Genomic DNA, 12,126 nt, shown 5'->3' with positions numbered 1-12,126 from the left:
AGAGAATAAAATAAAAGAAGCAATAAATGATATATATGAAGAAATATATTTTCCAGTCAATGTACCTCTTTGTAGGCAGAAATGCATTCAAAATGTGCAGTCTTAGCCTCAGGAGAAGATAAAGACTTGTCCTGTATCCCAATTCAATCATACTAATTATTAGTAAATTGTGATGACATTAGTAGAATATTTGAAGGAAAATTTGGAAAAAATAGTGTGCGTAAACTACCAATTGTTTCCCTATATCCAGAAAAAAAGAATGAATAAAAGAATCAACATCTAGAGTTATCAATATCATTTCAAATAGGATTACTTTAGGTGAAGAGAAACATAACTGATCTACTTGTCCAAAATATTGAAATAAAAAAAGAAAAGAAAAAGAAGAAAATTATCCAAGAACGTTGAAGAAGGATGATAGGACTGGTTTTCATCTGAGATAATCCAAATGCAGAAGGGTAGCTTTTTCCTTTTTCTCCTTTTAGAATTTAAATAGTGATTAGCAGGAGAGGAGATTTAAACTTGGAGCCTCCTTTCAAGGGAAGGGTGAAATTACGAATGAAGCTGTGCCTCAACAAGAAGCAAAGGGATACCGGTCATGGGAATTTTCACAACCAGCTGACAGGTTTTAAATACTGATGATAATTGTTGATAATGCAGGTGAAGGAAGGACCAGGCAAATTCACACTGCGAGTATTGAAGACTTGTAATAGTCACTGATTTAAATGCTATCATATCAAACTTCATCAATTAATAAGTGTTTGTGATAAATAAATATATGTAGCTGAGCATATATATATATAAACCTGACTGAAGCAAGAACGTGCATGAATCTTAAACTATTTCTAAAAAGCAAATGCCAAGAACCATAAGCTTAGTAATACCCCTGATTTCTGCAATTCTTGACGGCTAATCTCCAAAAGCCCTAATGCATCAAGCGACTGCAACTGCAACCACAACCACAAATATTAATTCTATGTTGCAAAATTCCCATGCTACCAAAAAGAATTGTCCTAAGTAAAAACAACATTTCTTTAGCATCTAAATCTCTAGCTCAATGTTGACTTCGTAATTCAATTTATGTTTTAATATGACTAGTTCATCATTAATTTCTAGGACCAGGCAGGAAACCAAAATCAATTTTGTCAACTAACAGATTTAGAGGTGGCAAATGGGCGGGTTTGAATTGGGTTGTCTTTGGATTCAAATAATTTTGGATTTGGGATCATTGTTTAGGGTAATAAATATTGGCCTAATTCAACATTTGACCATTTGAATATTAATATGTCTTGGCTTATTTTCAATGCCTCAATATTACTTTAATATAGAGTAATAATTTCAATTTTAGAATTTTGGAGCCAAATTTAAAAAGATTGCCCAGCATAGGAACCTAACCTCTTTTACCTTTTTTTTTTTTTAATTCAAAGGAAAAAATAGTCTTTCCTCTTTCTTTTGTAAATATAAAATAATATATCTATTAGATCATATAATTTTAAAATTTTAATATTTTATTTTTAAAAATTATTTTATATTTAAAATTTTAAACTAATTGGTTTTATATTTTATCATTTGATATTTTTTCATTTTATAGAAAAGTCATCTAGCAACAGATCAGGTCATTTCAGGTAAGGAATTCAGGTTATGAGGATTTTTGGGTTGGATTGGTTTCAGGTTGCACTGGATTTAAATAGTTTCTAATACAAGTTATATCAATTTTGGCTTCTTTTAGGTTCGCATTCGTTTGAGCCAGAACATTTCGAGTTTGGATATCTTCGAGTTTTGGGTTTTTGACTGTTTGAGTAAGCTTGGTTCGGCTCAGTTTCAGTTTCTTGCTAGTTTGGACTGGCTTTTGGGTTCAGATCAAATTTCGCCACCTCTATGTAGATCTTAACAAATATGTAAATCCAACAATCAGCAAAAACAACCTCTTCACAGGTATTGCATTGTTAGTGAAGGAGAAACACAATGCAAGACCTGAAGTATAAATAAGGATGAAGGTTGGGAAAACATTATTCTATTAGTATTACCTCATTCTGGTTGTTATCAATCTGAGAATCCAAGCTCATTAAAGAGAGCACGATACTTGACCAAATTGTAAACAATATCATATTATATCATACTCCCTCTGTCCCAAAATATTCAACTTGACAAGTAATTATTCCATGGGAGTAGACAAAGTTGACTTGTTTGACTCTTTACAGTCAGCAGAATCTTATACAGTTACCGGAAAAGAAGTGCACAAATAATGTATGTACGAAGGAACTAACCAGTATGATCAGTGCCGCATGGCCATCCCTCCCAGTTTCTCCAGAAACTCCATAACTTTGCTTCTTGCGTTCTTGTCTTTTCAATTTAGTAGTAACTTGCCATGCTATTCTATCATGTAAAGAGAAATGAACAAGACTTGTTTGTAAGAATCTATGATATAAAGAGAACACCAGCGAATAAATTATTAGTATAGAAATAACAAATTAACCTATGTCAAAGAAAAATATTTGATCCTAACTATATCATTAACTAAATGGAAGAATAAAAAGTGGCAGAACATAGGTTCCGGAGCACTCTCTTTTCTTTATCTGGTAATGAACGTAAGGACAAAATACAGGCATAATGACACAAAAAGAGGAAACATGAAAGAGGCCCATAAATCAGCTCAAAGACCTCAAAAGGAACAAGAGAATAGACAGCCAATCAAATAAAATGTTCTTAACAACACCATCTTGCTTGTTTTTTTACAGGACTTCTGGATTTCTAGTCCTCCCAAAATCCAGCTCTTTTTGTTTCCAAAGATCCAGCATCAAGCATATTAATCTGCTTTCCCAGTCACAACACTCTACAGGGCCATCAACCAACTCAACCAGTTACCAACAGACATGCATGCAATCAGAGACATACAAATGCATGGGTGCACCCACATTTAATAAAAATTTGGAAATTTAACTATAAATTGGTACCTGAACAAAAAAAAAAAATACAATTTGCACCCTGAACTTTCAAATGATGTATCATTTTAGGCCAAACTTAAACACTGTTAACCCAGTCTGCTTATGTGGCATCTGACAAGTATAAGTGTAGAACGTAGTTGTAATTGAATAGTTATGGCAGCACCTCAAACCCTAGGTAAAGATCATTCACCAAAGCAGATTGATTTTCGGTCATTAGTAATTGGGTAGTCATCTATGAGAAAAAATATCTGTAAAAAACAAGTAGAGGCAGGAAAGGGCAACATGCATTCCTAACAGTCAACGCATGTAAACAACAAATGAATTTTCCCACTAAACTGTTCTGCTGCAAGGATTACATTATCATATTGCTCCATTTGAGACTATATCCTTAGTAAAGTTAGTTTTAGCTTCTTTCTCCTTTCCTGGTAATGTTCGTTGGACAGTGCTTAAACTTTTTTAACAAGGATCATTAGAGGAGATGAAACAGCACTAACCTTATTGAATTGTTTAAAAGACCTTTTGCCTTGTCAAGCTCAGCAATTGCATCAGAAACATGCATCCTCCTATGTTGATTGGAATTAATTACCACCCTAGCAATATGAAGCATGTTGGCTCCGATCTGTCCATATAGAAGGAAAGCAATTCTGCTTTAATTTACAAAAACCATTTGCTCCTCAGTAGTCTTTTTCTTCATCTTTTTCTCTATTAGTTTAAATCAGACAATAACATAAAATAGAATAGAAGTAAAATTCTCTTTAGACTTCAGCTTTGTTGCGAATGTTTGTACTCGTTCAAAGACCAATGCAAAAGAGATTATTAAATATTTTAAAATTTATAAGAATGTTGGGGCCCACTAAGTGCAAAAGCAAAAAAGTTAGTGAATATATCCAAACATTGAAGCTTATATCATAAACAACATTAAATACCATGGGAGACTTCCAATTACTCACAAAATTTTTAAATATCATAGAACGCAGAGCATCAAACATAAAAGCGGAAAGAGGCAATCATGAACTTATACGCAGAACATTTGAGTCAATGATAACACCCATCCAAGTACAATTTTTTTTTTTCCAAAGCCATCCACTTTTTTAAAGTTATAAACCAAACTCTTCTGGTGTTAAAAACATGAAAGAAAACATGCTTTGATGAATTTGGCTCACATTTTTATATGAAACATGTTTACAAAACACACTCAATAAAGACATACTTTTAAAGTTCAATTTTAGTGCTGCTTTAGCAAAAAACAAATGTGTATCATGAATAAAAATTTAAAAGAGGATGTATTTGGTGAAGAAGTTTTTTTTTTTACATGGGTTTATCCTCGATTACAGAATATTCTTTCCAACATGCAAGCTGACTGACACTGGAAATAGAACAAAAACTTAGTTAAATTGCCAAAATAACAATCTTTAGAACTTAAATTCAATGTTCATGGCTCCATCCATGGTAAACTGAATCTGGAGGGGTGCGCCGGTGTGCTTAGAGACTCCAATGGCCACGTACGAGGCGTGTTTTGTGGCCGATTGTGAATACAAGACTCGAATTATGCAGAACTCATGGCTATTTTTTATGTTGTTAAACTCTTTGCATCTACAGCTTGGGTGGGCTCCAATAAGCTTATTATTGAGTCAGATTCAAAACTAGCTTTGTCTTGGGTAAAGGAAAGTAGTTTCAGGCCATGGAACCTATGGAAAACCTTCAATGAAATGGATGGACTTTGTAATTTTATAGGTGACATTTCTTTCCATCATATTTTTGGAAGGCAAATTCCATGGCAGATGCTTTGGCTAGGTTTGGTGTAGATAGAGATGAAATGCTTTATGCATGGTGATGATACTTTGAGTTCTGTGTTGGTATGGCTTCTTGGTTTGACATCTGTTGATAATGGTGTTATTGTGATGTGCTTGGTGTGTAGAGCGTGCAGGGCCATGTTTCGGTGTTATTTGTGCAATGGTTGATGTTAGGGGTCGATGGTTGTGCCTTGGAGTGTTTCCAGTTGCAGGAGTATAAGATTTCAGGGTAGCCTTGTTAAATGACTGTGTTATGTGCTGTAGGTATGGAGTGTGATACTTCTGGTGTGATATTGGTTCATGGGTATGAAGTGTTTACCAGGGAATGGTTTACTTGTTAGCAAGTGTATGTTTTTGTTTTTAATGTCTATTTCATCTATTGTAAAGTCTGTCTACGTGCTTATGTGGGAAGGATCAATATTGGATATCCTGTTTTCACCATGGTCCCCTGTAATGTGGTTATTTGGACTTATATGATGTGATCATTAGGCATGTTGTGAGACGACAGACTACTGCTGGGGTTCTGTCTTCCTTATTACTTGGCTATGGCAAGATATTGTATCAGTTTCATGATAATTAATAAAATCTATATCTTTGATTGAGAAAAAAATAAAAATGCATCTTTTATCAACATAGAAAAGGTCTTAATTTTAAGTTCAAAACAAGCAACTATTCATTCTTTTGTAACTCTACAAACCATACAGTAATAATTACTTTGAAATCTCTAAACCTTGAAAAACATAAGAATCCTCAATTTGGTGATTTATTCCAATTTTTCATGGAATTAGTAATCAATTTGGTTAGAATTCCAGCATACAATGAAAATCCTTTCTTGAATCATAAAAAGTCATCAAAATAATATCAAATCTATTTTCTTTATAGTGCTTATCTGTATGCATCAAAACACCGTACCTGGAGGTGATCTTCAGGAAGTAATGTTTTCCGAGCATCAAGACACCTACAACGAAAATTGCAGGGAAACTATGAAATCTAGAACCACAGACAATCATAATGTTGAATAAATACCAAAATCACCCACCTTTCAAGAAGTTCTTGTGCTTCTTTTAAGCTCCCAGATGATTGTAATGTTAATGCCAACCTTTCGGCAGCAATTACTGTGTCCAATGAGTTCCATCCCTGTGGAAAAAAAATAAAAAAAAAAAGTTAGCGACTAAAGCAAAGAGTGATAACAGAAAATTTGGAACCAAGCAAAAATAATTCAAGATGCTAGCAATTGGACACTGAAGGCATTTTGGGACTTCTGGCAAATTGTTGGGAGTAAAAAATTCTAAATCATATTTCATAAGAATCTTAGTAGAAACGTTAGCACATAATGTGTTCTTCACCATGCAACTGGGATTTAAATAATGTCATAATAATATTTTTGTATGACTGCTCCTATCACAGTTTTTCCAAATGCACACATTCAACTCCCTATGTACAGTGTTAAGTAATAAACTAGGAGATCTAACTTGAGTGCTCTCCTATAGAAATTATATTGTAGTGAACCTCAGTATCATGTTGGTACAAGTTCATTAACACTTGTTAGCAGGGTAAAACTCCAAACAGCAAAATGAGTGCTGCAAAGAGAAACTGCTGTTAGAGATTATCAACTCTTCACGGAGAGAGAGGAGAATATATGACCAGATTAAAGTGCCAAAATGAGCAAAATAGGTCTAAAGTAAGTGTGCTTGCAAAGCCCATTGGACCAAATAGAAAGGGGAAAAAAAAAAGAGGTTTCATTTGAAGTTGTCAAAGGTGCAAGGGACACTCTAGGCTCTAGTACCCTCACAGTGCCTGAGGTACAAAGTGCAAAAAGGTCACTAACCCAAGTGATGCAAGGAACTAATTTTTAAAGGATCAGGCATCGTTAATAAAAATGGTAGCAGGTTATGATTAGGGGTGAAGACGTGTCCAATGCATGAAACTTCTAAATCCGAAATAAGATTGGATTTTCTTTGGTTAGACAGTTAATACAGAAAAACTTACACTTGGTTTTTGCTTTTCTCAATAAAAGATATTGTGCATGGACTGTACAATACAATGGTTATTCTTATAAAGAGAGCTATATTTTCCTTTTCGGACTATTAAAAGATCGCTAATAAAGAAATTACAAACTAAAGAAACCAAAGTGACATTTGAGGCAGGCTGACTTCTTATTTGCCTTTTGCCTCGAAAAAAGCCACCTAGGTGCAAAAGGCATGCAACTCATCAAAGATGCCTTGCACAAAGGGGTGCTAGATGCTTTATTTGTGCAGCACATTAGTGCCTAGGTGTTTGTAGGCGTACCTCTTAATAATACTGGTTTTATCACACTTTCTACTTCTAGAAGGAGTGCACAGAATCCCATCCTACCAACCTACTTGACTAGCCCAATATAAAGGACAGATAGGTAGTCTACGACAGTGAGGGAACAATAATTCTCTTGCTATTCATATGAAAACTTTTTTCAATCTGTCTGCCTATGCAAAACCAATAAGCAAAGAATTTCTTCCTCCTAACAAAATTACCAGCCATGAAATCTTCACAATCATGACAGTCCAGAGAGAAAAAAAAGCCACCTTTGAGGGGGCACATGAATTCCTTACTTGCTTCCAGTAAAAATTTAAGTCAACATAACTCCAACAAAATATAAAGCCCCCAAAGGAGAGATCATCTCACACTTTACACTTCTGGAAAGTGGAAGTGTGCAAACAATCTCATCCTGCCACCTCCTGGGCCCAAAGATTGGTGAAAAGCACAAACCAATAGTCTATTCCTGTGAGAGAACCATACTTCTCATGCAGTCCATATGACATGGGATTCTGAATTCTTCAAAAACAACCCATTTTTAGCGGAAATCTCCACATCATTTTCCTTCAAAGTTCAATCCCAGTTAAAAAAAAGCCCTAAATAACCTCTAACCAACCTATCTTTCTACCATAATTAGAAAGCCTTAGACATTTTCTTGACTTAATAGTTAACCTCAAAAAAGCGACACACAGTGATTACTCAATATCAGTCCTAAATCACACTGCTATATGGCTAACAGTGGAATGGCATCGAGATTATTCAAAATGTATTTGGATTGAGAGTAGTGGACAGAAGAGAAGTAAAATGGAGAGATATGATAAAATTTTTACATATTTGAATACCCAATTCCAGAGAGAAGTGAAAGAAAGAAAAGCCAGATTATTGCTTATGCTTTAACCACTTTTTAGTTCTTGTCTCAGAAAGCTGTGAAATTTGGAGAGAAAAGGAAAACTCACTAATTTAAGTCTATATAATTTTTACAAATATATTGTTTGAGCTCAATAGAACCTGGGTCAAAGAATTGTACAATCATAACTCCACTCCTTTACCATCCAAACAACGAGATGTTGAAGTGACTCAATTTCACTTCAAGTCACTTCATTTTCTCCTAAAACTCTTCTTTTCCCCTCTCTCCTATCTATCCAAGCACACTGTTAGAGGAAAGGTCAGGCGTGATTAACCAAAACAAGCATTTAAAAAATCATCATTAAATCTTCCCTAGATATTGCTCAATAGTTTCAGTAGACAATTCATCAACGAGAAGAAATGTGAAATGAAAGCGGAAAATGATTTGTCTTGGGAAGCTATTTCCAAAATCTTCCAAATAGAAACAAGAAATTCTTTCCTCAAGAAACAAATTGTGTAGGAGAAGATGATAAACAGACCATAAGAGGGCTTCTAAAATCAACAAGTAGGATAATAAGAGTTTCTTCACAAGATACAAAAAGGTTATGTAAGTCTATATAATTTCAACTTCAAACAAAATTTGCTTGAAAAGATATAATAAAAAACTCTTGAGAGGGTATGAATTTCACAACCTGATTCACCAACACCTACACATACCTTCGAACATATGCATAATAGCAATTAAGAACATACACATACACGTACATATATGAGGCAAAGAGAAAAAATTAAACCTTAGATAATTCCACACTATGAAGGATCTTTCTCTGTACATTTTCAGCTTCGGCAGAACGATTCGATTTTATATATATCTAGAAAAAAAATTCACAATGTAAGTGATCATGATGTAGTGAGAGAGTATAAATAATAAAAGAAAATAAAAAAAGTTAAGAAAACCAGAATAAAGGCTAAGATGTAAAATGAAGTTAGAACAAGAAAAACTAGAGTTTCGGGTTGTAGAACCACTAACAAATAATATCTAAGTATGCTACAGCTTGCCAAATGAGTCTAAAAAACTATTTATACTAGGTTATGGAACCTTTTAATCCTAGCCCTTGGGATCAGAGATAAATTCCATCTAATCCTATCCATTCAAACTCATCAAAACATCACATGCTAGTCAAATGAACACTTAATAAAATAAAAATAATTACAAAATTATAAACAAAAGGTAAAACAGAAAAAATATAAAATTACTAATTTAGATGACTTCTGGTGTGCTCCTGCATCAGGTCATACAGATGCCAGGCAGCGAAGCACAGTAACCAGATAACAAGGAAATGGAAAATTAAGTACAATGCCACAAACATGAAATATCATTACAACATGCGTTTAAAAAATGCAGCATAGATTATCAAAGGAACTAAACATTCAAGCAGGTGCACCATCTTGTATGAAAAAATTGTATGTTAAAAGTAATTAATAAGTTGTACATAAAATTTTACATTTTCTTAAGGTGTAGACTCAATTTTTATCATTTTCCATATATGCCAACTTCAATGGGATGAAGGGACTAATATAATTTCAATTCCCAAACAAATCACTCAACTTGTATGTGTTGGTTACAGATGTCTTAAGAAGTGAGGATTTTTTACATAGTCAACAAACAGATGAATAGACATTTCACATAAGAGGAAAGCCAAAAAGGATGAGCATTAAAACTGGACGTAGGTGGGTCTGATATAAGGTCTGGCTGCCTAAATCCCATAACTAGCTCAATAAGCAAAGAAATCTTGTTTCTCCACGTGTTTAGTTTAGTAGGTGGAAGTTTAAGTTGACAAAGGAAGTGAACTACCATCAAATTTTCAAACAATGGCCTACCTTTGGCCACCTTACATGACCAAGAGCCACTAGAAAACTACAGACAGAACTAAGAAGCAAGTGCCATGATAATAAACTTCCATTTCACCTCAAGAGATCCACAAAATAAGTATAATGGAGTCTTTTTCATTAGTCTAACCAGGTAAAACTCCTATAAAATCTAGGGCTGTTCCCTTGGCATTGTTGCTACAATCATCTAGTAATGGGGAAAAAATACTATTCAAATTATACCCAAACGCTACAGAAAGGACATGAATTACAACCTGACCCAGGTACCGTAATCTCCTGATGCATGCTATTGACTCCCCTTGACCACCTTCCTGGATAGTTTAAAACATTAATAAGATCTGGAAACACCAAATACAACACAATAACACCCATTTAACACTAATTTTGACCGAAAAAGTAATGCACCTCTAATATTCTGATAGAATCCAGAATAAGGGCCTCAGAGTCTTTTACTTTTCCTTGGAGATAAAGTACCTGCAGTTAAACGGCAAGTCACTCTAACATGAAAATAAAGTACATTATTGAGAATAGAGACAAAGACAAACAGTAAAACAAAGAAGCTGAGTAGATTATTGTAATGTCTATTGTAGCACTAGGGCATCACTATAACACATTCTTGCCTTGTACAATTGCAGTGTGAACCCAGAAAACATATTCAAATTCAAATTACAGGTTAGAATCATTGTTCAAGAAAAAAATTAAAAGATTGATCTAGCATCAGTAATCTCAAACCCAACAACTAATATATCAAAAAATCAATTGCCAAAGTCACAAAACTCAAGTTTCTATATTCATGTCTTAAATGAAAACATCTCAAGTGTCAAAAGCTACCTCAAAAGTCTGATAAAAAGTACCTACTTATATAAGGTTGACAAACACTAAATTGTGCCGACATAAAGAAATAAAACAAAATTAAAACAAAAAAGGTGCAAATGACACTATTTTCTAAATTTTTGTCTAAAATTAGACAATGCTTCTTGCTCAAAGGTAACATATAAAAGAACTTCAATGCTACCAACTAGCTTTCGCACCAAGCAAATCTCTCTTCCTTTTAAAACACATGGTGACAGTTCAATGCCATGTTTAGAGCCCTAGGTTTAGATGAGTCCTAGGGGTGTTATCTGTACAACGGAGAGTTGGGGTCTTGTGTAGAGTCTTGTGTAGAGTCTTGTTTGTGGTTTGTGCTCCATAGGGCAACCCACAAGCGGGAGGCTACGTGGAATCCCATGTTGTTTAGAAACCTACCCTTAACCAGTGATTGAGTATGAATTGTAAGGGAAATTGATCGGTGTCTGCTCTTGTCTAGGTAAGAATGCCACCTAAGACACGAGCCACCATTAGAAAGATTTTGGAGTAAGACGCTCCAAACGAAACGTTAATGGGATCACGTACCCTGTGGCTAGGGGCCATGGTAGATAAAACAGGACTATTAGGTCTGCTAGAGCCAAAACATCTATGACTATGTATGCAATATTTGTTTCCAATATGTTAGTAACAATATTGATCCATTCGTTAAGGGTACATGTAATGCACCATGGGAATGCGACCTACTAGACGATTATGGACATTGGCACCACTAACTTGGGAGTGCCTTAGAAAGTTTTGACTAGTTTAACCTCACAATTAGCTAAATGATAGGTAGTTATGAAGAGAGAAATTGCTGAACATGGAGTAAGATGGTAGTTGGACCATCATGATTGTAAATCGTTAGCAACAAACCATGAAGTTAGTTTCCAATTGATATAAGTTTGAGATTTGTTAGGACAATGCATAACTGTAAAGTACTACTTCCGTTGGGAGACTTCAGCCTAACATAAGTTTGAGATTTGTTAAGGCAATGCATAACTAAAAAGTACTACTCTTTCTAATGGAAGCCTTTAGCCTAGATGGTGCATAAAGGTTGAGAGATGTAGTCAACCAACAATATTTTGAGAAGGCCAATTTAGAACAAGTACCCTAAGGCATGTGAGTATGTCCTTGTACGGGACAACCATGTTGGGTCAGAAGTAATAATGAGATAACTTGATACATTTGGGATATGCAAGTATGTTTGGCTAAGATGACCTTGTTAACTTAAAACACAAGAAAGATTCCTACTGTGATAAGACTACATGATTACATGGTAGTTTTGTACAATGCGAGTAGTGACTCAAGATTTATGGATTAGGCAAATGAATTTGAGGTAATTGGCAGAATACTTTGTACAATCATCGAATAGTTCTAGCTTGCTATGGGAATTCCTTTTAGGGGATAACAGGGACGGTGGTGCTGTTCCACCTGTAGATGGCCCAATGGATGTCATCTATTGTCACTGAGCAGGTATGGTGGTAAACAGGAACTGTTGTAGTGGACACCTGCGATTT

At 34.7% G+C, this 12,126-nt stretch overlaps 1 protein-coding gene across 1 annotated transcript in view; it reads right to left on the bottom strand.

Moving 5' to 3' along the window:
• LOC110426857 (Tetratricopeptide repeat (TPR)-like superfamily protein) overlaps positions 1-12,126 on the bottom strand; it is a 31,801-nt gene that overhangs the window by 1,525 nt on the left and 18,150 nt on the right. The window contains exons 9-17 of the mRNA XM_089785384.1: positions 10,169-10,237; positions 10,018-10,074; positions 8,668-8,745; positions 5,775-5,872; positions 5,648-5,693; positions 3,437-3,561; positions 2,265-2,373; positions 882-944; positions 66-131 (exon numbers count right to left, since the gene is read on the bottom strand). Of these exons, the coding sequence (XP_089641510.1) occupies positions 66-131; positions 882-944; positions 2,265-2,373; positions 3,437-3,561; positions 5,648-5,693; positions 5,775-5,872; positions 8,668-8,745; positions 10,018-10,074; positions 10,169-10,237 (711 nt within the window). The remainder of the gene's footprint in view (positions 1-65; positions 132-881; positions 945-2,264; positions 2,374-3,436; positions 3,562-5,647; positions 5,694-5,774; positions 5,873-8,667; positions 8,746-10,017; positions 10,075-10,168; positions 10,238-12,126) is intronic.

Source organism: Theobroma umbraticum, unplaced genomic scaffold (genome assembly GCF_002168275.2).
Source record: "Theobroma umbraticum cultivar Fairchild unplaced genomic scaffold, ASM216827v3 scaffold_239.1, whole genome shotgun sequence".
Classification (NCBI taxonomy): Eukaryota; Viridiplantae; Streptophyta; class Magnoliopsida; order Malvales; family Malvaceae; genus Theobroma; species Theobroma umbraticum.
This window is presented reverse-complemented; position numbering and strand designations above follow the sequence as displayed.